At 37.4% G+C, this 26,925-nt stretch overlaps 4 protein-coding genes across 7 annotated transcripts; 1 reads left to right on the top strand and 3 right to left on the bottom strand.

Moving 5' to 3' along the window:
* Positions 1–1,189: 1,189 nt before the first annotated feature.
* LOC126595763 (polyprotein of EF-Ts, chloroplastic-like) lies at positions 1,190–6,852 on the top strand. Of its 3 annotated transcripts, none has more exons than XM_050262083.1 (6): positions 1,190–1,346; positions 2,196–3,563; positions 3,813–4,044; positions 4,355–4,561; positions 5,030–5,741; positions 5,923–6,852. In XM_050262083.1, the coding sequence occupies exons 2-6, from the start codon at positions 2,256–2,258 to the stop codon at positions 6,560–6,562; spliced, it is 3,099 nt and encodes a 1,032-aa protein (XP_050118040.1). In that variant the 5' UTR covers positions 1,190–1,346; positions 2,196–2,255; the 3' UTR covers positions 6,563–6,852. The 3 variants fall into 3 exon arrangements, with proteins under 3 accessions (XP_050118040.1, XP_050118043.1, XP_050118033.1); XM_050262086.1 differs by having other exon boundaries at positions 2,196–3,744; positions 3,994–4,044; XM_050262076.1 differs by having other exon boundaries at positions 2,196–4,044.
* A 107-nt stretch (positions 6,853–6,959) lies between these two features.
* LOC126595786 (uncharacterized) lies at positions 6,960–9,269 on the bottom strand. Its single transcript, XM_050262094.1, has 9 exons — positions 9,103–9,269; positions 8,965–9,021; positions 8,675–8,772; positions 8,445–8,514; positions 8,151–8,199; positions 7,801–7,889; positions 7,615–7,662; positions 7,433–7,492; positions 6,960–7,309 (listed from the first exon to the last, which is right to left on the bottom strand). Exons 1-9 carry the CDS (start codon positions 9,160–9,162, stop codon positions 7,214–7,216), a joined length of 627 nt encoding a protein of 208 aa, XP_050118051.1. The 5' UTR covers positions 9,163–9,269; the 3' UTR covers positions 6,960–7,213.
* A 3,120-nt stretch (positions 9,270–12,389) lies between these two features.
* LOC126595750 (auxin-responsive protein IAA27-like) lies at positions 12,390–15,207 on the bottom strand. 2 transcript variants are annotated; one of them, XM_050262063.1, is made up of 5 exons: positions 14,528–15,207; positions 13,734–13,963; positions 13,251–13,389; positions 13,029–13,090; positions 12,390–12,923 (listed from the first exon to the last, which is right to left on the bottom strand). In XM_050262063.1, the coding sequence occupies exons 1-5, from the start codon at positions 15,007–15,009 to the stop codon at positions 12,904–12,906; spliced, it is 933 nt and encodes a 310-aa protein (XP_050118020.1). In that variant the 5' UTR covers positions 15,010–15,207; the 3' UTR covers positions 12,390–12,903. The 2 variants fall into 2 exon arrangements, with proteins under 2 accessions (XP_050118020.1, XP_050118011.1); XM_050262054.1 differs by having other exon boundaries at positions 12,390–12,820; positions 14,528–15,205.
* A 7,556-nt stretch (positions 15,208–22,763) lies between these two features.
* LOC126595740 (NADPH:adrenodoxin oxidoreductase, mitochondrial) lies at positions 22,764–26,925 on the bottom strand. The gene is made up of 13 exons (XM_050262046.1): positions 26,760–26,925; positions 26,520–26,624; positions 26,184–26,297; positions 26,038–26,091; positions 25,595–25,711; positions 25,010–25,119; positions 24,841–24,914; positions 24,568–24,629; positions 24,231–24,429; positions 23,982–24,042; positions 23,779–23,846; positions 23,259–23,404; positions 22,764–23,150 (listed from the first exon to the last, which is right to left on the bottom strand). Exons 1-13 carry the CDS (start codon positions 26,874–26,876, stop codon positions 22,926–22,928), a joined length of 1,452 nt encoding a protein of 483 aa, XP_050118003.1. The 5' UTR covers positions 26,877–26,925; the 3' UTR covers positions 22,764–22,925.

The following is a 26,925-nucleotide window of genomic DNA, read 5'->3' as shown; positions in this document are numbered from 1 at the left end:
TGCATTAGTTTGGTTTGCTTTTGAAGTTTTTGGTTTGAGGGGCATTTCTGTCTAATTATTTTTTGTGAAGTTTGTGACCCCATAAAATACTGTTCATTAGGCTGTTGGCTTTATATATAAACTATATATATATATATATATGTATGTATGTATGTATGTATGTATGTATGTATGTATATGTATATGGGTGTGTATATATTTATATCTCACCCATGTTTATGTTTGTTTATTAGCTACTCTGGTGTTGATGAATCTATTGAATTTGCTTTTTCTACCCAACAATGCCTTTTTTTTTTTCCCTTTTTTTTTTTAATAAAGTTCACAACTTTATATTTTGCTTGCATGCATGCATGCATGTGGTCACATTTCAATTTAATAAACGTTATACTTATTGGTCTAGCTGTTTATCATGGAGCTTTGTTTCTTTCTGTTGATTTTCTGAGTGTTGAAAAGGTTTCTCATGATGCAGTTTAAGAAGTTCAATGCTTGTCTAACACAATGACATAACTGGTTTTAAACTTGGGCTGATATTGCATATTATGTTAGAATGGGCAATTGGTTAGGATTATGGGAGAGTTTAAAGTACAAGTAGCACTATTGGTTTGGATTTTACTTTGTATTGCGTTTGTTTTACTTTGGGTCTTTGTACTTCTGAAAAAAAATATGTTAATATTCTCGTTAAATTGTCACGTGATGACATTTTTAGGGGTATTTTTTGTTAATCCAACCCTTCACTAATTGAGGATATTTACATATTTTTTTATATTGAAGGACCAAAATGAATTTACGGTGGGTAAACTCAGGAACCACTTCTATCTATTTTCATTATTTTTTGTTAATCCAACCCTTCACTTATTGAGGATATTTACATATTTTTTTATATTGAAGGACCAAAATGAATTTACGGTGGGTAAACTCAGGAACCACTTCTATCTATTTTCATTATTAGAGATCAAAATGAGAAGTTATGTTAATGTCAGAGATCATTTCACCTAAAAACCAAAACAAACAAAAAAATTGTTCAACAAATTTTAATCTTCAGATGTGATCATAAAATGGACCAACTAGCTTTTGCATATATGGCCTAAATAGGCTTTGACCCTTTTGAGTCCATCCCATTAGTGAGTTTCGGCTCCGGCTTAAACGGCCCAATGCAGCAGATTGAAACCGGACCGGCCAGAGACTGCCTAATATTTGAGCAACGCAGACAGATGCAGTGCCACCACAAAAAAGATAAGGATTTAAAGCCCCACCTTTCAGTAGGCTCATATCACTCGCCAGCAGCATATAGATAGAATAAGCTGCACAGACTTGGGAACTCCAATTTGCTCAATTTTTTTTCAAAGGTACAAAATTCAGCTCCATCTACTAATTGGGTGTTTTAAATTCTCCTCCTTTCTGTGTTTGGATGAGTTTTCAGTAATGGGTTTTTTATTTTGTGTTGATTTTTTGTTAGTTTTGATTGTTTTGCCTTTGGATATTGTAATTTCTCTGTTTTTTTCCTCACTCTTTTGCTGGTTCTGTTCTGTTTGTAAATACTGGATTCTTGTAATGTTTGCTTGGTGTTCTTGTTTTACTTCAAGGTGCCATTGAAATGGAAGAGAAAGTTTGGTTCTTGTTTTTCAGTGAGTGCGTACAGTAGTTATGAATGGACTGTGATCATAGGATTGGGGGATTGGGATGATTGTTTGTCTGTTCAGTGTTTCGGTTTGATATGGATATAAATTAGTTCGAAATACGAGTGTTGATTTTGTTCAATAGTCGAATTTTTCGTTGCTCCACTGAACGTAATTAGGTAATCGACACTTGATAATTTTAGTGGAAACTATCAAGTCTATATGTTTTAGCACTTGTAATATGCTTTAGATGGAACCGTGGAAGGATGTATTAACATGGCTTGGGATGTTAGCAGTTGTATATGTACTTTCGGTGGAATCATGAGAGGATGTATTCTCGTGGTTTCGGCTGTGTTAGCACTTGTAATGTATGTTTTGAAACAACATTTTCGGTACATGTGATTTTATGACTCAGGTGAACCAGGTGCATTTGAATTGATATGTTATCTCTATCTTTATGCTCATAATGACACAACTTGCTCGATATCAGTATCATTTTGCGTTATTCCTAACAGTTTATTTTCATCGCACTTTGGATGAATCCTTCCATTTTGTTTATCATTTTGATATGCTGTGCAGGTGTGCAAGGAATGAAAGTCTTATGCTAGCAGGACTCAACTTCTACTTTTTCAAGTCAATATGACGCCTGTAATTCCGTATTCTATAAGCAATGTCTCGCATATACCTGGAACTGCCTTTACTGCAAGAAAGAACAGTTGTTTAACAAAATTCAGTTTTTCGAGGAAATCTGCAAGACATACTCTATCCCCACAGAGTTTTCTTTTACCTTTTTCGACCTCTATCAAATCTTTTCCATTGTACCACAGCAGGTGCCCTGTGCATCATAAATGTAGAATCCCTGTATCTGCCACAGGAACTGATGTAGCGGTTGAGGAAGCAGACTCACCTGTTGCAGATGCAGCTTCTAGTGAATCCAAATCCCCTGAGGATGGTCCCAGCCCATCTCAAGATGCTCAACCAAAGCGTACAAAACCTGTTAGGAAAAGTGAGATGCCGCCTGTGAAGAATGAGGAGCTGGTTGTGGGTGCAACTTTTACTGGGAAAGTAAGATCAATCCAGCCATTTGGTGCTTTTATTGATTTTGGAGCTTTCACAGATGGACTCGTACATGTTTCACAATTGAGTGATAGTTACGTTAAGGATGTTGGAAGCGTTGTTTCTGTTGGGCAAGAGGTGAAGGTGACATTAGTTGAAGCCAATCCGGAGACTGGGCGAATCTCTCTCACTATGCGTGAACGTGACGATGGCAGTAAGCCGCAGCAAAGGAAAGATGCTTCTGCTGGTAGTGATAGGGGTGGACCTGGTAGAAGGAGTGGCCCAAAGAAAGGCGATAGGAAAAATGAAGTGAGAAAAACTACAAAGTTTGAAAAGGGGCAGGACCTAGTGGGCACTGTAAAGAATTTCGGCAGGGCTGGTGCTTTTATATCTCTTCCTGAGGGGGAGGAAGGATTCCTCCCTACATCGGAGGAACCTGACGATGGATTTGCAAACGTCATGGGAGAGACCTCCCTGCAGCTTGGCCAAGAAATAAATGTCCGTGTCCTGCGTACTACAAGAGGACAAGTAACCTTGACAATGAAGAAAGAAGAAGATATTCTAAAGTCGGACTCGCAGGTCAGTCAAGGAGTAATCCACACTGCAACAAACCCATTCGTTCTGGCGTTCCGCCAAAACAAGGATATTGCTTCATTTTTGGATGAAAGAGAGAAAATAGAAAAAGCAGCTAAAGCAATTCCAAGCAGTGAGTCCAGTATTCCTGAAGTGCTGGATGAAAAAGCAAGCAGCGAGGAGGGAACTCTTGGTATCCCTGCAGCGGTAGATGAAACTGTTGAAAATGGTGGTGCTTCTTCAGAGGACCAGGAAAGCCCAGTTTCTAGTACAATTGAAACACTAGAAACTACAGAACAAACCATAGAAAAAGAAGAGGTGAGTTCTGATATCTTGGCACCTGTAGGGAGTACATCTACCACGGATGGAGTGGAAAATGCAAACGCAGATTCGTCTAGTGAAATAGCTAATCACACGTCGGCTTCAGAAATTCGAACAGGCGAGGAGGTTATAGAGCCTCAAGAGGATGATACCATAGCAAAAGGTGAACTGCAACCACCTACTTCAGAGAGCGAAATTCATTCTGCTGCACTAGAAACTACAGAACAAACCATAAAAAAAGAAGAGGTGAGTTCTGATATCTTGGCTCCTGAAGGGAGTACATCTACCACGGATGGAGTGGAAAATGCAAGTGTGGATTTGTCTGGTGAAATAGCTAATCACACATCGGCTTCAGAAATTCCAACAGGCGGAGAGGTTATAGAGCCTCAAGTAGATGATACCATAGCAAAAGTTGAACTGCAACCACCTACTTCAGAGAGCGAAATTCCTTCTGCTGCACTGACTGAAGAACCAAAAGGTTCATAACTAAGTTTTTTTATTTACGTTTAGTATTTACATTCATTCAATTGAATTTCAAAATTTTGCTCCGTCTGAGATGGTAACAACAAACATAAGATGCCTATAATGTGCAAAATAATATGCTATTTTGTGATCAGATATGCTCAAACTTTGCATAATTTAACATTTAGACGTTGAAACACTCATGCTATAGGGACATATTGTCTTTTTTACAACAAAATTAAAATGTAAAAACACAGATGGAACAGAAAGTGATAGAACTTCTGATCCCTCTGGAGAATTAGCTGATGATGATGTCCTTTTGACAGAAAGTGAGGCCACCAAAGTTGTAGAAGACCTAGCTGACAACATTACAGAGGAAGCTCAAATTCGAACATCTGCTGCTGAGGGTGAATTGCCTTCTATCACACAAGTGGAAGATGATAAAGTGGAAAGTTCTCCTGAGAAGAATGGCAGTGTTTCTAATTCAAATGGACAATCTGACAATCCTTCCCCGAAGGACAGTAAACCTAAAGGTTGATTTGCCTGATCATCTTGCTCATTTTAATGCAATTCATAAAATTCTACATTAAACCAGGTAAACAAACGATTAGTAAAGGCCTGAAAACTGATGGCGTATGGTTCATGGAATATCATGTACAAGGAGATCCGAACACTTTATGCTTTCAAGATGAAAATGAAACCATTGAAAACTATGAGGATCTGGACTAAATTCTAAGGAGAATGTGTAGGATAGGGGAAAGGAATGAATGGTTATATTGATTTGTTGGCTTGAATAATATATATTTTATATATATATATATATATATATATTTTTTTTTTTGTTTTACTGTGCAACACCATGAGTGAGGATGAATAAAATCCTCTTAAATATGTTGAAGGATTCTGTTAAGTCATTGATTTCCCGTTTCATATTGCAATTGCGGTCTTCTATTACAAGATGTATCTGCCTGTAATTGTATGTTTTTATATGTGGATTACAGCTACTATATCACCAGCCCTTGTAAAGCAGCTGCGTGAAGAAACAGGAGCTGGAATGATGGATTGCAAAAATGCTTTGTCAGAGACTGGCGGGGACATTGTTAAGGCTACGGAGTTCCTCAGAAAGAAAGGTTTAGCAAGTGCAGAAAAGAAGTCCAGCAGAGCCACTGCTGAAGGAAGAATAGGTTCATACATTCACGATAGCAGAATAGGTATCTTGCTAGAGGTAAACTGTGAGACAGATTTTGTTTCTCGGGGTGACATTTTCAAGGAGCTGGTTGATGATTTAGCCATGCAAGTGGCTGCATGCCCTCAAGTACAGTACCTTGCTACAGAAGATGTTCCTGAAGAGTTTGTGACCAAGGAAAGAGCAATTGAGATGCAGAAAGAAGATCTTTTGTCAAAGCCGGAGCAGATTAGATCAAAGATTGTTGACGGGAGGATAAGGAAGAGGCTTGAGGAGCTGGCATTGCTTGAGCAGCCTTTCATTAAGAATGATAAGGTGGTGGTGAAGGACTTGGTCAAGCAAACCATTTCAACTATTGGAGAAAACATAAAAGTGAAGAGATTTGTGCGCTACAATCTTGGAGAGGGCTTGGAGAAGAAGAGTCAAGATTTTGCCGCTGAAGTGGCTGCCCAAACTGCGGCAAAACCAGTGGCCACGGAAGTAAAAGAGCAGCCTGCTGTAGTGGAAGTCAAGGAAACTGTTGAGAAGTAAGCAACTGCTTTCCATCTATCATGTCTTGCTTTTATATTAGTCTCTAATACGGGGTCATTAATATAATAAACTGAATTTTTATTATGTTACTGTGGTAAAAACGAGAGTTCCAACACATGCCAATATGGATGTATACTTTGTGTACGTCGCTGACGTGTATTTATCAACATATTGCAGGGCACCAACTGTAGCTGTCTCTGCCGCTTTGGTTAAACAACTACGCGATGAAACTGGAGCAGGGATGATGGACTGCAAGAAAGCTCTCTCCGAAACTGGAGGGGACCTTGAGAAGGCACAAGAGTACCTGAGGAAGAAGGGTCTTTCTTCTGCTGAAAAGAAATCCAGCAGGCTTGCTGCTGAAGGCAGGATTGGATCCTACATTCATGACGCCCGCATTGGAGTTCTGATTGAAGTAAACTGTGAGACTGACTTTGTTGGTCGAAGTGAAAATTTCAAGGGGTTGGTTGATGATCTAGCAATGCAAGTCGTGGCCTGCCCGCAGGTGCAATATGTATCCATCGAAGACATTCCGGAGAGCATTGTGAACAAGGAAAAAGAGCTTGAGAGGCAGAGGGAGGACCTTCTGTTGAAACCCGAGAACATTAGAGAGAGAATCGTGGAGGGGAGGATCTCAAAGAGGCTTGGGGAGCTGGCTCTTTTAGAGCAAGCTTTCATTAAAGATGACAGTGTTTTGGTGAAGGACCTAGTAAAGCAGACTGTTGCTGCTCTCGGTGAGAACATAAAAGTTCGCAGGTTTGTTCGGTTCACTCTTGGGGAGGCAGTTGAGACAGTTGAGGACACAGAAGCTGAAGCATGAAGAAAAGATAAAAACTTCGAGTTAGAATCGAGCTGAAGAGAGGATAGGAAGGTTGGCGAAACTAATTTTAGACGGAAAGAGAGAGTTTTGTTTTGGTTTCAGTCTCCATCTGCAGCTTAGGGCTGATCGATGTGTTGCACGGTCGGAAAGAGACTTTTTTTTTGTTCTACCAGTGATGGAAATACAGTTCTGTTGAGGCATTTTGAAACAAAAAAGTGTATAATCTTTACATGAAACTCAAATCTCTTTATAAAATGCAAGGAGCTTGTAGCTGAGTTGTTCGATAAGAACTTCACGTCCTGCACCCGAGGTCTTGAGTTCGAGTCTCCATCTCCAATGTCGTTTAAATCAGAATTGATAATGCTTCTGATCCAATTTAAGAACAAGATTACGGATCTAATCAATGTGATGGAAACTATTGAATCTCATCACCGAATTTCAACGTGCCACTAAGCTTGGAAGATTACAATCTAAAGGGTGAAGAATTTTGTTCAACTGTTACGGAAGGTAACAAGAAATCCAATAAAATTTGACGAAAACAGAACAAATTCCTACATCAACTTTTACATGCGTGTTTGTTCACCTTTTATACAACTTATGTGACCTCGGCCCGAAAAATAAAAATGCACCATATATCATCTCGATGTGGTGCTAGATACTCCTGGGAACGAATCGCCACAAGTCCACGGCAATATCCACCTCCCTTTTCTTGTGAAATTTGTACAGCTGTGGTACATCGTATCGAAGCTGAAAAACAAAGAAGACGACAACTTTAATATCACGTCAACAAAAAAAGCATGCGCACTGATGTCTTTAAACAGATGATCACAGTGGCACAACGACAATTTGAAGATAACTATTGTTACCCACCTCACATATAACTTCAGCACTGCTCGCACTGAAGTTCTGCAAGGCTGCCCTTTTCACATGCTGCAATTTACCAAAAGGGGGGTGGTCTCATCATGTGGTCACAGAAAGAACCCTCCAAATTAAGGGTATCAGAAGGTAAATTATAATTGCATGTCAACGCAAGACGTGTGTAAGTGACTTACATCTCTCGTGGAGGTCTTGTGCAAGGAATAAACTGCTTGAGAAGCAACCTGACAAACGAAACAATATGAGGAAACATTTAGAACAAAGAAGATAGAAGATATTCAACTTAACCTGACCCAGCATAGTAACTGCTACCAACCGCATTACATGACAAAAGAAAATCAGAGATCAGCTGATGCGCTTACCTTCAAAGCTGTTGAGAGGAAATCCATGTCAGCACCCTTATTCCGAGTTCCAAATGGAGGATTCATTACGACAGTATCAACAACGCTAGCTATATTAAGGATAAAGACCATTAGACGAAGATAGAATTTGAAGGTTTATGACTCCAATTGAAACATGAAATTCTAAAAAACGCATAACATATATCACATAGATATTCACAAAACATAAAACTTTGAAGGGAGAAAGGAGCCAAAATTTCACTGAAGACTGTATCAAACAGAAAAAAACCAACACATGTATGCTTACGTATAAATTGTTTCTGCTATAAATACATACGTATAAAGGCCACTGAACAGTAGGGTTCTCTTACCTCTCCATCCTAAGTTCTTAATGTTGCACTGAATAAAATCCATGTCCAACTGCGGGATTACCAACAGAACAATATCTTAGACGATCAGCACCAATGCACAAAATGATTCAATACAGCAAATTGTCGGAGCTATTTTCATCCATGAAATGCCTATTTCTATTAAAGACAAATATATAATTAGTAGCCAAAGCCATATTACTGCATAAAATCGGTTATATGAATACATCTTTGAAGCAGAGCAAACCATATAAACTATAAACATCACTACCGTAGAAATCAAGGAAGTAACAGTACCTCAAGATCCTCGGCATTTTCCGCTGCTATTTCAAGCGACTGAGCATCGATGTCAATGCCAATCACCTGTCTGTTCAAAGCAAGAACACATTAAACCGAGAACAAAAATGAACACAAAATTCACAAACTTGATCGGTAATACCCATCAATTTCGACTAACAAAGTTAAAAGGGCTATCGAATTTCAACTAATAGTCAAGTAAAAACCACATTGGAAAAGATGAAACTCACTCTGCGCCCAAGAGTGCAGCTGCAACACCCAATGTGCCACAACCGCAACCGAAATCAGCCACTACCTTCCCACTCACGTCTCCGAATGAATTCTCCGCCTAATCAATCGAAAACCCACGTTACCAACGGGACGAAATAAACCCCAAATTCAAGAATTTAGCAGAATAATCAATACTTTAAACAAAAAGTCAGAGACTTTGAGAAGAACCAATGAGCTAGTTAATTAATTTAATTTAGCCTATGAAATTTCAGAGAAACAAAAAGGAGGGAATAGGGTGCAGAGCAATTACAGTGAAGAGCATGCGAGAAGCAATGTGGGGTCCAGTTGGGTATTGCTCCAGCTCCACCTGCAGTGAAGAAGAATATCCATCCCATCAGTATTCAGTTTCTGTGTGTTTGAGAGAGAGAGAGAGAGGAGAGAGAGGGACCTTTGGATTGGAGAACTGTTGGAGACCGCCAAGGTGGCCTTCCAACTGCTTCAGCTTCATCCTTCGCTTCGAGGGAACGAAACGCCGGGGAGAAGCGAAAGATTCCACCCTCCCAAAAGTTACTTGTCCCCCCACTGTTTTTCCCCTTTTATTTCTTCCCTATAAACCCTAATTTTAACGATTTTCCAATATAATTATTAAAATGTGATGTAATTCAATTCTATTTTTTTTTAAATGGTCATGTTTACGAACGAGGAAATTTAAGGTAAAGTATAATGGTCGCAATTGAAGATAAGATGTTAAGATGGTTTGAATATGTGAAATAAAGACCTATGCGACAGAAATTCAAAGCAAATGAGATAGAGATAGAAAAGGTAGGAAGACTTGGAAAAAAAGACTTTAGAAAAAAAAAATGAAGTACATGGAGTTAATAGAAGATTTGACGTAAAACCGAGCGCAATAGCGTTCTATAATTCATATAGCCGATCCCCTAATGAGATAAAACGTTGTTGTTGTTGTTGATAGAGTTCAATTCTTTTATATCTTAAAATATGATACCTTGTTGGTGGAATTTTTTTAAGGAACTTTAACGAAAAGTTCATGTACGGTTCATTTTAACGAAAAATCACATTTTTACCCTAAAAAATCAATCCTTATACTATTTATTTTACCTTTTATTTTGTCATTTTCATTAAAACTCAAAGTTTTCATATAATTTTCATTAATTTTCCCATTTTATTAATCCTTCTCATTTTTCTTGTAAAATTTTATTTTGACCTCACAAGCACCTGGGATAAACTAACTTTATTTATTTATTTAGCTAGTTCGTAAGTTTCATGGAAGTACAAATATTACTTTAGGATTAATTTTGATAGATTTTATAAGGTTTAAATGCTACAACGGTCTCTATGTTTGGACACCAACACGCAGTGTTACCAATTCCTCAGTTCAATCTATTGTTTGTTATTTGCGAGAAGAGTGATTGTAATACCGGCAGTGTTCCCAATTCATCCATGTTACCAATCCCGAGTCCAAACACAGAGACCCTAAACCCTGAAATATAAACATATCATACACTCGTATTATAATACGTGAATGAGTTTTTATCACAAATGGTCATTGAAATTGACCCACCCAATCAAGATGATCCTTAAAATTAAAAATCAATTAATGTAATCCTTGAAATTGGGTGTCGCAAATCAATATAGTTCTTCTGTCACAACTCCGTTAAAAATTATATTATGTGCTGATGTTGCACATAATTGGATTCTACAATATAATAAAATATTGCCATGTGGATTAAAAGTATTTAAATAATAATTAAAAAACTATTTTATATAATTAAAAACAAAAAAAAAAAGAGAAAAAGATGTCATCTTCTTCCCCTCCTACCCAGCGACCCACCATTCTCCTCCCCTTGAAACGGCACTGTCGCACCCCTTTCCCGCAGTCCTCGTGTTCGCCGATGACGGTAATTCGAAAAAACTTCCTCGATATTGCTCGACCTAAGATGATGGCCTGCACCTCGAAATGAAACTGAACCTGGCTTATCTTGATATTGTGAAACTCCATCATCTGTCGCGGCCTAGATCTTTTCTCTTCTTGTGACTTTGTTACCTTTTTTTCTTCACGGGGTGACCTACCAAATTTGACAGCTTTTGGGTCTTTCAATTTATTCTTCGAGGACTCATCTGGTTCAATAGAACCAAGTCGCCCAGTAATGCTCTGTAAGACAAGTTCTGTAGCAACTGATTCTGCCACAGTACAGACATTCTTCTTAACTCTCTGGTTGGACTACCACCAACTGTTGTCTTTAGGTTTTGCAATTTTGATTCCCGCACAGATGAATCAGGTCAAACAAAAAGATCTAACAAAAGTGCAGTGTAGCTTTAAGATCACATGGATCCAGGAAATAATATTAGGGAACAGTAATATTAGGTGTCAGTAAGAATAGTGAGTAAATTTTTTTATAGGAGAAATATCATGCATATCGTTATTTCATTGAGTCTTATAGGGTTTGAAGTCATTTGAAAATGCATACTACACACATGTTAATATATGCAAGGGGCAACACCTAAGGTATTCATGGACATTCATCGGGTTTTGGTAGGCCTGAAGTCGGTTGGAGAGTATGTATGAAGTCAACTCTAATCTTCAAAAGGGTAACACTCAAGGTATCCATAGACATTCATCGAAATTTAGAAGGTCAGCATCTAAGGTGTCTATCGACGTTCATCGAAGTTCAGTGGATCAGCCGATCCCCTTGCCCCTTAATGGATCCGCCAATGAAAAAAATAATCGAACACAATAATTTCTCTATATCTATTCTAGTATAACATCAAATGTTGATTTAAAGTAACCGTACAACAAAAAAATAAATAAAAAAAAGGCATCCATTAATCTGTTATAATGATAATCTAGAAAATAAGGAAGCAGTAATCATATTGTTTCATAAAAAAACTAGCCCAAAAAATTAAAGGAAAGAAGAGAAGGAATCTCACTTGCACAGGATCTGCATGAAAGGAGGACTGACAGGTAGCAGGGGCAGAGGCACTTGCCTTGGATAAGGCCTCAGACTCTACCGCTTAATGCAGAAATCTCTGGGACTAATGAGCATTTCTTCACACGTTTTGCACCAGCAGTTGTTGAAACCTTCCAAACTTCCTGCATGTGACCAATTGGACAACCATTTATACCTCTGAAAAGTTCTAGCAGTCACAAATTTCAAATCAGTAACATGTCCAACATACCTGCCGTCTTTGTGAATCTTGTCATGATCGAGCAATATCGAGGAAGTTTCATTTCGAATTACCGTCACCGGCGAACACGAGGACTGCGGGGAAGGGGTGCGACGGTGCCGTTTCAAGGGGAGGAGAAATGTGGGTCGCTGGGTAGGAGGGGAAGAAGATGATGAACAGTCATCATCTTCTTCTTTTTCTCTTTTTTTGTTTTTAATTATATAAAATAATTTTTTAATTATTATTTAAATACTTTTAATCCACATGACAATATTTTATATATTATGAAATCCAATTATATGTCACATCAGCACATAACATAATTTTTAACGGAATTATAACAGAATAACTACATTGATTTGCATTACCCAATTTCAGGGACTACATTTATCGATTTTTAATTTCAAGGACCATCTTGATTGGATAAGTCAATTTAAAGGTCCATTTGTGATAAAAATCCTGCGTGAATTAATAACATCACTGGTTAGAATCGGTGCGGCGGTCATACTCAAACTTACCCCTTTTTTTGGCAAGTCTTGCAATACAGGCTACAAAGCAAAACCAAACTAGCATTCCAATACCGCAGTTAATTCCACTGCTTTATGTAGAGACATGGTCCTGATGGAATTGCCATGGCAAACAAACCATTTTTCATACACAATACAATTACTTCAAGTAGCCAACTATCAGAAATACAGGAGAGAGAGGGAAGAGAGAGAGAGAGAACTAATTAAACTACACCAGTTTGCATAAACATATTTCCTACTAGAATTTCATATTTTGTTACACTAAACATTCAATATTTTAGAAGCATAAGTTGATAAGAAACAGAGTGCCCGATTTTGCGAACCGTTCAGTGCCTTTCACCTCGATCATAACAGCAGCTCTCTCCAACCTCCTTTGCTCAGAGTATTTGATCCATTCATGGTTGATGAGATGGCGCTAATTACTATTTTTGCACTTCTGCATGGCCCTTGGGGCTATAAGAAATAGATAGAAAAACATGAGGATAATGCTAGCTAAGGATTTCGTTTCGCAAACAAAAGCCAAAATCACCATGCCATCATGAAATTTTTCGGTATTCTGTTTGTGCAAGAATACAACTTAGAAAGATTAAAACCGATCTTCATAGTGATAGACATGAAAAGAAATGAATTAGATGGAAAAAAAATGGATCACCGAAGATACCTAGACCGATAGCCTCTGAACTCTTCATGATCCTCATCCTCTTACACGAGTCGGTGAACATTCTAGAAGAACAAACAGTCACAAAACTAAGATGCGATCCTCAATTAAGTGAACATTCTTGCATGGAGAAACCTCCTTTGAAAAGCTATTCTATTTGGTACTATTGTATGTTTCTTGGAATATGAACAGGTAATTTGCAAATTGTGTGAAAAATTCACTTACTCCCAGGGAACATCACCAACTAGCATCCAATCACCATCCTTGTCTTCATAGGTGAGGACATATTCAGCACCATGTAGGAGGTCCATCAATCGACTCTCGCTCAATCCATCCCTTGAAGCTCCATGTGAACCACATTGACCTGAACAAGTTTTCAATTAAAAGATAAAATAAATAAATCGGAATTTGTTTCAAGTTCGATCAGGATTTATTCTTGTCTATATGTATTGAAATATCAACTAGTTGAATCACTTATACCCAGAGATATGCAAACATTCGACCCAACTCTTGTAACGAATCTACATTTCCGATATTCCAACTAAAGAAGGAACAAAACAACTTTCTTGTTAAGGTAAACATTCTTCCAATTGTTCTCGTCTGATCCTAGCTTCTTAAAGACGATTTGAATCACATAATACTACTGCCGGAAGGGGAAATTTACGGCAGGTGAATACGGACAGAGGATGAGTGACAAAGATAAATTACCAATTGTGAAGCAGCTGAACATCTTTTCCAGAGCTAGAGATAAATCCAGATAGCTGCCATAGGTTTTGAGATCAACTTTCCTCAGGTACGGTGCACCATCCATGCTGACCTTAACATACAGACACCCTGCTCCCATCTTGCCTTCTGCATCATCACCATTTTTTGAAGGAACGGAAGCCATCGAATTCTTCCTAAAAGAACGAATTGGTGGCCATCCTACAACCTGTGCCCTGTAACACACGACATAAAACAAGTTAGAATTTACAAAGAATATCTTAAATAAGATTTGCTATAACTTCGCACTATCCAATCTACGACTATATAGAGTACATAACGGCGCAATTTTGGGTCAAGAAGTCCATAAAGCAGTAAATTCAAAACAAAGAAACCAAGGTAACAGATTATAGACTTGGCTGGGAGCCTTGCACAGACGAAAAACTCTTACTGTTCTGAGGCAAATTTAGAAACATACGTGCAACGAAACAAAAGAAATTAACACAATCTTAGGCCCTTCTTCCAAACATGGAAAGGGAGCTTTTATGCAACATGAGAAATGTAACAACCAATCTACAAAATAAAGAGAAGGCAAAACCAACTCTTCAATTTGACCTGAACAGACAAAGAAAATCCCCACAATTTTCTCTAGTACTGCTAATTAATAAGATATGAACAAAAATTAAAACCCATCAGAAATATAACACCACAATTCAGCAAACAAAATATTCATCTTTCTGCAGAAATTTTCTCTAAAGATTAAAGAAAGAAGAAAAGGGCAGAGAAAGAAAACTAATTACTTTGCAGCAGGGGCAGTAGACCCAGCAGACCCTTGGGGTTTCTTCTCATGCAATGGCTTTGGAGATTGTTGGACCCCATCTTTCACAGCAGAGCCAGCTAAACCGGTTGGTTGATTGCTGGGTTCACACCCAGCAGCAAGAACTTTCCCAGCATTCACACCTCTGGGAGAGAGCAAGTTCCCACCTTTGCCCAACTCCACCTCAGATCCACCACTCCCAGAGAAAACCCACTTCCCAGAAGCTCCATCAATGGCGTCTGAGAAGCCCCTCTTGGCCCCAGACACCAACCCCTTAACCCCACAGACTGAAAACCCAGTAGCCTTCTCCTCCACCCCACCGCCGCCGCCGTCTCTCTCTGGAGACTGAGAGCCAGGCAAACCCAGCCTCAGCTCAGTGGCTTTGAGGTTCAAAGCAGCAGACTTGGTAGAGGTTTCCATTGAAGGAGATAAGCCTATATAATCATGCTCCAAAGATATAGACATCAAAATATATCAACCCAGAAAGCATTAATGGATTTAAAACCAGAGAAAATAAAAGTTGAGGGCTTTTCTTTCAGATTAAATTAGTGTTTTGGAGAAGAAGATGAAGAAAATGAGAAGCTTTCTTTGGGATTTTGCTGCTCTCTCTCTCTCTCTCCTGTTTGTATATAAAATACACACACTTTCTCTCTCAGTACTCAGTACTCTGCAACAGATAAAATTAGTAAAAAAAGAATTATAAATAAAATAAAAAGCAAGGAAAATGTGGGAATTATTAAATTAAAATTGAATTAAAATATGAATAGACAGCTTTTCTTTTGGTCGATTATTAAATAGACAGCTTGAGAAATAAAAAGTGCCAACCTTTGGGTTTGGCTGTTTTTAACAATAATAATATAAACTGTTTTTTTATTCATATTTCCCCCAAACTTTTGATGTTTACTCAATTTGGTCTTTTAACTTTATTTTGTCTTAAATTAGTTCTTAAACTTTTGTGTATGCCTGATAATAAAGTAATTTTTGTCACAAAAATTGACAGAATAGCACGTGATCACTTTATGAATATCTACTTGCTCAAATGCTCACTATTTATTAGCACACGACCACTTTTGTATAATGAAACATATCAAACCAACCAACTCAAATCCATCAGTTGGTTTAGATGTTATACCTCTAGAAAATTGAAGATATAATTTAACCACGGAGTTTGCTCAAAACAAAACACAACCAAATTGAACAACTACAAAAAATTGTGGCAACTTTTATAATTACCATCACTATAACAATATTGTCCTTTTCTTTTCATAATCACCATCGACCTCATTTACCACATTTTTTAAATATTTAAGACGAAAAAAGTTTGAGGCCCAAAGTGAAACCAGTCCCAAATTTCAAGGGACAAATTTATAATAACCAAATTATAATTTTCTGTAAGAACCTTTTTTTGGGGCAACCAGTCCGACAGGTCACAGAAAGTTCCCGGCAAACTTTCCTTTTCTATTATTTATTCCAATTTTATATTATTCCCCAATATTAAAATTAAAAAAAACTTCGCAAAACTAATAGAAAATTTGGTATCCGCGAAGTGAACGTGTGGCCGGCAATGGGAAATTACGGAAAGGGATGGGACTGGAAAAAACAGTCGGAATTTTCAAGGCGGATAGGGAAATCCCAAGCGGGGGGGGATTGTTTTGGCGGATACGGTGTTTGGGTTGGGGGAAAGAAAGGGAAAAGTCGGGTGGGAAAGTGAGAGAATTTGTGAGAAAGCTGACACCGATGGAGATGCTCGAAACGCCCAATTGGAAAAAAAAAAAAAAAAAAAACAGGGAAAAAGACTGCAGTTTGATGAATTGGGAAGAGAGTTGGGTTGATGGGGAAGTGACTCTCTGTGATTTGTGTTTGTACGTCCCGGCAGCTGGCTGTCGTTTGGATGCTCGGAAAAGTTTGAAAACTTTCCCGGAAAATTTTGACGGGAGAGACGGGTGGCTGAAAAGAAGGCACACTTATTTTTACGGGAAAAACAGCACAGAGACAAAAGAAAAAACAATAAATGTTTCTTTTTGGATTTTCAATGTCACAAGTTAATCTGCTAACCAAGAAAAAATATTGGAAAAGGTAAATGAAACGAATTTTTATTTCTTTTTTGGTTGCGGGAAATTTTATTTAGTGGAACAAACGCGTTAGTTATTTAAATAGTTCGTTATTATAAAAATGACGGGATTTATAAACAATTATTTTTTTGTTAAAAACAAATATCATCTTATAAAAAGGTCTTCAATTCTATTAGGCTCATTTTGTCACTTAATATTATACAAGCTCAATTTCTCTCTTTTTTTCTTGTAGCGTGAAACTCTATCTCATTTTTTCTCGTAACGTGGAACTTTGTTAACAAATCATTAAAATGGTTTAAGTGGTATAAATAAGACCTATTGTTGTTGAACCAAAATTTTTATTTTACTTGTATTGACAAAAGAATTTTTAATTAATTTTTGTTAGCCATATGACATTTATGTGACTTATATCTCAGTAACAATTTGGTTTTATTTGTGTTGCATAAACTGTTTTGATTTTTTTATGATAGAATTTGACAATAGGAGGGAAAATGAGACTCAATTTGAGTTTTAGAATACTAAGCAGTCAATGGCGGAGTTATGAATTTTTCACCGGTTGGGCTAGCTTAAAGATTTAAATCTTTATAAACAAAAAATATTGACTATTTTTCATTGTATCGGCTAACTTAAGAAAATATTCGTAAGGCGAGCTAAGAATTTTCGTTATTGAACTAATGTGTTAAAATTTAAACTTGTACATGTACAAAAAGCAATGAGAAAAAAGAAAAAGTGACAATTGTAAACTATATTATATAATTAAACCGAAAGAATTCGAATTAGTGACCAAATATATGGTATGCTATATTAGAAAATCAATAAAGATTACATGTAAAATTTTAATTTTCACTGAAAGCTACTTGGGCTATAGCCCAGGGTAGCCCTTAACGTGGCTCTGCCAGTGTAAGTGGCAAGACTTGAGTTTTAAAGAGTTAAGTGAAACTCGAGTTGAATTTTAGAGAGATTAGAGAAATTTAATTTAAGCCCATACTATTACGAAATAATTCACGTATATTAATTAATCATCAAATTTGGGTGCAAAGATGCACATGATGAAAATATTATATATACTGCTCTAACTAATTTAACTAAACCACAAAATACAAAATACGACATTTTGTGCTTGTATATTTCAATTTTTTTTGTTTGGTAAAAAAAAAGGATATTTTAGAATTCCAAATATGTGCGTTTCCCGTCAATCAAATTGGATATTTTCGTAGAGGAAGTGATTGGACGGCACTAAAGTTTGCACGGTTACAAAGAAGATGGGTTGGTGGGGGACAAACGGCGTTACGCTTGTGGTGTTCCTGTGGATGCCACTACACATTAAAGCAACCGGCAACTCGTTCGCAACAAGTCCCGCTCAATTCTTTTTTCTTTTTTTTTCTTTTTGTTTTTTTTTTCCGGTAAAGTGGCATTTTATCATAGTTGAGTCTTTGCATGACAGCAGGAGTTCAAACTCTGTAGTTAGCTAATTTAATATCTTATATAACAAAATTTATCATTAAAAAAAAAAACCTTTTTAGTAATTTCTTCTATATTTTCAAAACACAAAATTTACATATCTAATTTCATCATTATTTTTCTGGTAAATATCTTTATTAATTTTGGGTAAAGGTCAATTTTCTGTTTTGCTTTCCTTCTAACCTTTGCATGCAAGGAATTTCATTGATTTTGAAACCAGTAAATTTCAATGATCAGTATATGTTTTGAAGTAACGATATATTTCCATTAACATGTATAAATTTGGCATGGATCACATTGTACGACACTAATAATTTGGTATTAAACTACGATCCACATAAGTCAAGCTCAAGGTTTTTCATTTAAAAGTAAAAGGGAATAGTTTTAGATCGCAGTGTTAAATGACATTCTTTGATTTCTATCATATTAAAAAAATCCATGATTTATTCATGATAGAACCCCTTTTTGTGGATTGAGATCCACTTCAGATCTCTGAGTCAGAAGCATATAGATCAAGAGATCTACACTACTCAATTTCAATAATACAGCCCTCATTAATCATTTCACTGATCCATTTCACAAAAATACAATAAAAACTTTAACTACCTGATATCTTTCTCTCTCTTCAATGATCTGAATCTTTCGATCCGCTAGCTCTGAACATAAAAATTCGGAGTGGATCTCATCCTCCATTTTGTAACACATTTTTTTTTTTTTGAACAATCGTGTTTGTAACACTTTGAGAATGAAGTTTTGTGTTGTGGGGTCACCAACCAAATAATTGAGTGGAAGTTGCAATTTATTAATGTTCTAATCCAAACTTATCCGGAAGTTGATAAGCAGAATTTCTTCAACTTCATCCCAAGCATTGGAATTTTGTCAACAATTAGGATAATTCTAATTTTTGATACTCTAACTGGTGTTGATGATGATATATCATGCTAAAGCACTTACCAATGAAGAAATAAACACCATAATGTAAGCCCGAATTTCTTCTTCACCTATTCCTCTATATAAAATATTTTCAAAATTTCCGCTTTGTTCTAAATAAATATTATTTCTGCTTTTATATTTAGGAAATTAATGAAAAAGACTTGAAAACTTTGAGTTTTAACGATAAGGACAAAATAAAGGGTAAAGTGAATAGTATCAGGATTGACTTTTTAGTGTAAAAATGTAATTTTTCGTTAAAATGAACAGTATCCCGAATTTTTCGTTAAAACTCCCTTTATATTTCCCGATATAATATAGTAACCCCCTTCTCATTTCTCGAGTACAATTTCTCTTTAAATTTTTACAACGGATGGACGTGTGATAACTTTTTTGAAACGTTAATAACATTTTTTAACTAGGAGGAAACATGTTTTGTAGTTGTAATAATTTCGCATTTTCTTTTTTCAAAATGATGAACATGTTGAAAGAAAATCTCACAAAGAGGACCTACAATGTTAGGTGGGCCTCATGTACCAAACTTGTTGCCTCTTGTTGGTGGGCCTCCGAATGCTTTGGCAGTAGTGTGGTTTTATAGAGCAGTGTTGGAAAAACGATAGTGGTTTCCAAGCAGCCAAAAGCAATCTCCACTCCCTTTCAAGTTTTAATCACAATGCCTTAAAACTTGCTTCACATCCGTAAAGCGCAGTTCACGTGATTAAGAGCGTTTATCTTGCACTTCATATGATTAAGAGCGTCTGCTTGTCCGCTGAACGACTCGTGTTCGAATCTCTCTTCCTTAACACCGGTTGTATAAAAAACTGCACATGAATCACATCCCTGGTGAGATGTGATATACTGTGCTTTTCTCTTGGTGTTTGGCCAAGCTCAACTGGTGAACTATCTCCATATTTTTGGTGGTGATTGACAGGTTGTGGGTCCACAGTGCCCTGCACTTTTGCTACAGTGATGCCATGAGATAAGGTATAGCTAGGCCCTCCACCAATATGAGGGATTCTAATCTTTCTCCTCAATACTTAAATTATAGGGCATCAGTATTTCGGATGGTGGACACAACTGCATGTCATGATCATCACAGTTTTGAATCCTTTTAGTGCCATGGTCAGTCAATCTTAATACTGTACAGCAACAATAACTTGATATGCGAGAAGAAATTTCATGCATTTGAGGCAGTACAATGACGGTATATTGAGTCAATGATATATTTTCATGCACTTGAAGACTACAATGGAAATAACCTAAGTAGGTATTATACATGAAAGTTAAAATACATAACAGTTTGTGAATGACTTGAGATACCATCACCGTAACATCTCAAGGTTTAGGTTTCTCCCCCAGTGCACATATTGATTAATTACTTGAAGCATACAAGGCCTTAAAAGGATGGCCAGCTCCTCCAACATCTCAAATGGTTGTCACAATCAAAGCAAAGACTTTCTGGTAAGGGTTAGGAGACAGCATGAATCTTCAAAATATCACCCACATGACCCTATTCTGTATTTGATTAAACATGAAAAGGAATAAATAGCTTTTTTCTTTTAGTTCCCAAAGGCAAATCCATCATAGCTATCTATGAATTATGGCACGTCTTGCACATCAGACACACTTGATAAGAGAGGCCAAATGGAGCCCACCACACCACTCCATGGAGAGGAATTAGAGGGAAAACCCTAACCCTAGTACTAATGAGGCATTATTACTGCAGATCCATAACCAGAAAAGCTTTTGTAATCTTGTGTTCTTATGGATTAGCACTAGAAAAGTAACACGTCACATTTGGTTTTACCTTAGAATTATGTCTCGAATGTGAATTATGATGTTTTATGTCTTTCAAGTCAATCCGAAGTCACATTAATTCGTTTTATTTTATGAGAATGCTACCATTAGTTACGCATACACGTGTGAGTTAATTGCAGTCTTTCATAATTAATCCTGTGCAGCTCCATCCTAACACTGCTTTTAATCTGTTTCGCAGTCAGTCCCACCTCCCAAGTCTTATCCTTAGTTGTATAACACTATCAACTTGCATGATTATGAGATTTGGGAAGAACCCTAATTTGTAAGAGGGAATTCTAGTGTAAACATCAGTATGCGCACGGAGATTCTCTTGCATGCAACCGAAAATACATCCATCGGAAAGTCCAAAGATCTCCAATGCGCTGCCGACCTAGCTACGAAATGCATCGTTTTGCAGAGAAAGATTTACAAGTAGAAGACAAACATTATAAGTTTGTAACTATCAGAAATCGTTTAGTAAGACTTGGTGAAACGAAAGCCTCCCAGTTTACACCAGAATCTGCTAGCAAGGTAATTGGCCTGCAGCAAAAAGCAACCAAGCCAAAGGAAAGAAACGTTTCTAATAGTACCCAAATCCTGCTATATTGGTTTGAACTGGTTCTCATATTATAAAACTGAAGCAAACTAGAGTTATGCATAAGAGAATAACTTGCATGTCACGTCACAGGTTGTATGTTTTTTTTTTCTCTCTCTTTATGTAGTTATCATGTAAGCAGAGAAAAGAGAAAATGATATACACCCCCCATGACAGGTAGGTTTCTCTCGTCGAGCCGAGACCTGAAGTTATACGCTGTTCAGTCCTATGCTCCATTTGTACCTTTTTACTGCAAGTCTTGCAAGTGTTAACGAAGACTAGGATTCCAGCTTTGATATTCTAGCACTGTTCATAGGTGGCTTGCATCCAACAAAAAGCTTGCAGGTAGTGTTGTAATAGCAGTACTTAAATCCACAGCAATGGGGTCCATATAAATATGTCACAAAATTATTGGAGTCCAGTAGGGGCAGAGGCCCTGAATCTTTACCAGCTAAATAATTCAAAGTTACAACTGGTGGTTTGTCAATGTCACAATTGCCATCCTACATCAAATCACTTGGCAACTCAACAAGGTAAAATGAAAAGTGGGTGATAATCCAAATAATCAGAATTCTTGCTCTCTCAGTTTCTCTCAAAAGGTTTCGGTGCAACGTAAGAAGATAACTCACGTAATATTTGTAAAGTATGAGACATACAACGATAGGGCTAGATTTTGATCAATCGTATGAGGATACGTGACTTGATGACTAAGGATCGCATGAGGCATGTCCATCTCTGGAGTCACCATCGTCTTCTGGGATAAGAATATGAGAGTACATGTACAATAACTTTTCCTAAAATTGGGAGCCCCAGTAGCGTTTGCCCAGCTGAATTTGGCAAAAGCTTTTGAGTGGAACAAGTGCATGTGGGTGTGACATTGAGAGCCACCAAAATTCCAGAATTGAATCATTTTTTGCAAGGATTCATCATAAGTGTGCATGCATACTATGTGACTTTTGGAAGTGCTCGGCATGAAAAACCTCGGTGGGTTTTGACCTTGAGCCTACATACCTAAAAGCAAATGTCAACCAGACTTGTGCTCGACAAAAACTAATTGTGCCAAAATGCTCCGAAATATAACAAATTTACGGAGTTCAGAAGGGTCATAACCTGTTTGATAAGAACGTTGAATTTATGCATGTATCCTTATCAAGATTCAAGAACGAACAAAGTACAGAACGATTCTATTCATGAGGTGCCCTTTTCTCGTTACTTATGTGTCGATAGGCGTGGGAAAAGTCAAGAACTAGAACGTTTTGTTTTTCTTCTCGTACTCATTTTTGATAAGTAAACATTACAGGATATATCGATTACTCGGCATTTTTGATATGTAAACATTACAGGATATATTGATTACTTGGGCATTAGTGAAACGGAAATTCTGGTAAATTGAATCTAGCTTGTTACATAATGTTAAATTGATCTCGTTATGCTTGCTTTTCGATTTATTGGAATATATCTCTCTAGCTCAAACAATAAATCCTAATAAAAAAAAAAGGAAAAAACAGAAGCCCTGAATTGGGTATTTATTCTGTTGCTACTTTCCGAAGCTCCTCCAAGGTCGCTAATTTTTCCCTCGGCTTGTTTCTCAAATTTCCCAGCCTTCTTTCTTCTGAGTCTATCTTTTCCCATTCACCAAATGGTATAACTCTGACATTTCGGTTATCGAGCAGTTGGAGGAGACCGTCCCTGCCTGAGCTAGACGAGGATGTCAGTTTTCCTTGCTTAAGGTCTTCAGATATACTCGAAACCTGCCATGTCAATCGGTGATGTGAGGAAAGCCGGTAACACTGATGGATACGAATGGATACCTTATTAACCAGTACCTTTCCATCTAAGTAATGCAAAACACCACTTACAGTTTCTTCTGCACAGTAGAGGTTTGTAGCAATGATCCCAGTTGGTCCTCTCTTCAACCATCCACATACATACAAACCCTTCTCAAGAAGCGTTGGATTTCCAGATGTATCACTGAGAACTCGCCCTCTAATGTTTGGAACCACACCTGCAAAGAAGGACATCAGACCATCATTATCATCCTTATTTCGTTTCATGAATGCGGGGCTGATCACATGAGCAACTCTCATGTAGTCGGTTTAGAACCACTTCCGGTAAGAAGCTTATTTAGAAATATCCAAGAAACTGGAAGAAGTTTGCTAAACTCAATATTTTTAGTGGACAGGTGAATGAGTCCGTCTAAAGATTCAACGAATCAAAATTCCAAAACCACATGAAGTTTGTAATAGCACATCTGGCTGGAATAATCTTCCTCAAGTTTTGTACAATATCACCAACTTTGATGCTAAAACAGAGTTTTGTGGAAAACCTAAGCTCCAGATAGAATAATAGACTTCACTTCCTCTAACAACATCTACGTACCTTTCCGATGGTCGAAGGGTAAGCCATCAACTGGTACAGATTTGTAACCAATGCTCTTTAACACAATCCTGGAAAAAGAAAGAAAGCATATCACCAATGTTGTCAATACCTCACCTCTCTCCCCCTGCCCACCTTTAACTTTTATTTCATGCATATGCCTATAGTAATGAAATTTGCAAAGCTTGAATTTTAGAAGAAATTACCCGCATCCAAGCTCTTCAAACTGTCCAGTACCTGCAGCCGTTTGTTCTCCTGGGCCAGTACCTAGAAATTGAAGTTGAAGTGGTTTTGTCATTATCACTTGGATGACCAAAAACAAAGAATTATTTACATACGTTATTGACAACATTCATGACACCAACCTAAGGTACAGTGACTCAGAGATATGGCCTCACTTCATAGCAAAACACATGAAACATTTTAACTACAAATGTCTATGCAGGGTAAGTTACCTATGAGTTTTGTCTTCTCAAGTCTGACACCAGAAACATGGCCACTTCTCTCATCAGACTCTAGAAACTTATCAGGCTTCCGAAAGAAAACGAAGTGCAGTTCACGTGGATCTGAGCTGTGGTGTGAAGGTCTAGTCATGGCTGCCTTAGAGAGCAACTCATAAACCCTTTTCCGAATTCGATTATTCTTCATCTCTTCCTTACCAAATGATAGCAATAAGTCACAGAAACACCAATGGATGGAAAATTACTATCAATAAGGGAATTAATAAACCGTCAATAGCAAATTAGAATACTTCATATTCATATTATGACTGTAGCTTTAGGAGAGAGATACCTCATCTGCTGGAGTTGTGAGTAGATCAGTTTCCTTTATGTGAACACGTAGATCTTTGATACCTGAAAAACAAAGACAACAATTTTTTTTTATTCAGCACATAAAAAAGCTCAGCAAACATGAACATCAGTAATATTTGTTACGTGAGAGGATGATGACACAATTACACCAATGACTCATGACAAAATATAAAAACAAAATCTGATGGCGGATATTAGTTCAAAAAGGCCATGCTTCACTTAGAACTAGAATTAGTCTGATGTTAAGACTCACCAAGAATTTCACGCAGCTCTTTAGCAGTGCAAGCTGCTTGGACTGGTCCCCGCCTTCCAACCAAATACACTTTCCTGACATGAAATTAATATCATAGAAAAATGAAACCCAGACAAAGGAGCAAGTTTAATGTAACTGGTTAATCTCAAGACATGGGGTATCATCAAACCTTATAGAGCTATCCTCAAGAGCTTCCAATGCATGGCTTGCAATATCAGTTGTGGCCAATTCTGTTGTTGGTCGTAAAAGAATACGTGCAGCATCAAGAGCTACATTGCCCTGAAAGCAAAAGAAGCTGTGTTTGGTAGGGATAAAACTCTTATGTAATAAAAGGCTATATGTTTTGACAAGTCCATTAAGAGTAAGAATGTTTACACTTTCTGAATATGTAAACCTGCATATACTGCTAATCTCACCAATGGTTTATTCTTATTATCCAAACTATACTAAACGCATTTCAAGTCACTGTTCATTTTTCATTGGCATCCTCACTTCAAATAAATAAATTCTTGGCCCGACCTTTCAAGGATGGTTACATGACATGCCAAAACAATTTTATTTTGCGGCACCCCAATTGCAGTCCATATAGTTTCAACCTTACTGAAAGCAGAACTAAGTAAAAAATCTAGATTAAGCAGGAATTTATGTGTGATGACAAGGATTGCAAAGTACATGTATTAACTGACCTCATGTCAGTAACTTAGAAGGATAATCATAATTATTAACATGTAACCTCAACAATGAAGGTAAATACCTGACCAAGAATTACAGCTGTATCAGAACTCTTCAAGTCGGGATTTAAGTATCTACAATTTGGGTGCCCGTTATACCACCAAACAAATTCTCTGGCCGCATATACGCCACTCAAATCCTAAAAATAGAGTAAACCCAACTATTAAAAAAAATGTATAAACAACATCAGTTGCAAGTCTACTTACAAAATGATTCTTTTTCAGATACAAAAAAACAAAAACATAAAAAGGAAACTCCGAAATCCCCCTAAACCATAATGGATGCTAGATTTGATATCAGATCACTTGTGAAACAAGGGACTTCACCAATTGGGACCCTAAAAGATGAATCCTTAAATTCTCAAAAGCATTGAACAAAACATTTTCATTCTAAACAAGCAGTCATTCTATTGACCATAGAGCGCCATAATACTAGAGAAATAAAATTGAAACACGAAAAACATACTTCTCCAGGAATACCAAGAACTCTATCACTTTCAGCACCATAGGCAAGCACAACCTGCATATTGCACATAATGGTGGTCACAAACAAATAGCCATTCCAACAACGACATTTCCAGCATTATTAACACATACTGAATCATAACTCACTACATCATACAGCTCACGTAGCTCCGGGAGAGTTACAGAGGATCCAAGGGTGACATTTCCAAAGAACGAGCAGCGTTCATGTTGCGCAACCCGCGTAAACTGGTTCACCACAATCTGTTGCAAGTTTTCTGATCAAATAAGCTCAAATAAGAAATTTATTTCCCGCCACACCAACACTTCAGCAAAACAAACAAATAAAATCCACAAGAAGCTCCATATTCGCGAAAATTAAATCGATTTTCTACAATGTGTGAGTTCACCAAATTCTCCTTAAATATTTCAATAAAAAATTCTCAAACGAAAACAAAAAACTGAGATTAGCAATAAAGCGGTCACCTTGGTTTCGGGATGATCAGGCGCGACGCCGGAGCGGACTAATCCGAAAGGCGTCGGCAACCGATCGATGATATCCACCTCTGCTTCCCGATGCGCCTTCAGCATCTGTGTCAGCTCATATCAAATTCCAATCCAATTCTTTATCAAACTTAAATGGAAACAAATCTCGGTTTTCGATAAGCTTAATGAGTGATCAAACAGTTAATCGAAAGCAAAAGCACAAATACAAAAAGTGCTTACCTTTTCAGCCGTGTAGAAGCCAGCAGGTCCGCTTCCGACTACGCAGACGCGGAGAGGCTGAGAAGCGACGCTCGAGAAGGTCCTGGAAAGCCACGTCCGAGCTTGAAACAGCGCCATTTTTTGGGTGACGTATGAATTTGATCCAGATGGTGGAGGCTGCGAGTGT

The sequence above is a fragment of the Malus sylvestris genome, chromosome 2 (assembly GCF_916048215.2).
Source record: "Malus sylvestris chromosome 2, drMalSylv7.2, whole genome shotgun sequence".
In the NCBI taxonomy this organism is placed as follows: Eukaryota; Viridiplantae; Streptophyta; class Magnoliopsida; order Rosales; family Rosaceae; genus Malus; species Malus sylvestris.
Note: the sequence above shows the minus strand (reverse complement) of the source record. Positions and strands in the feature narration are given on the sequence as shown.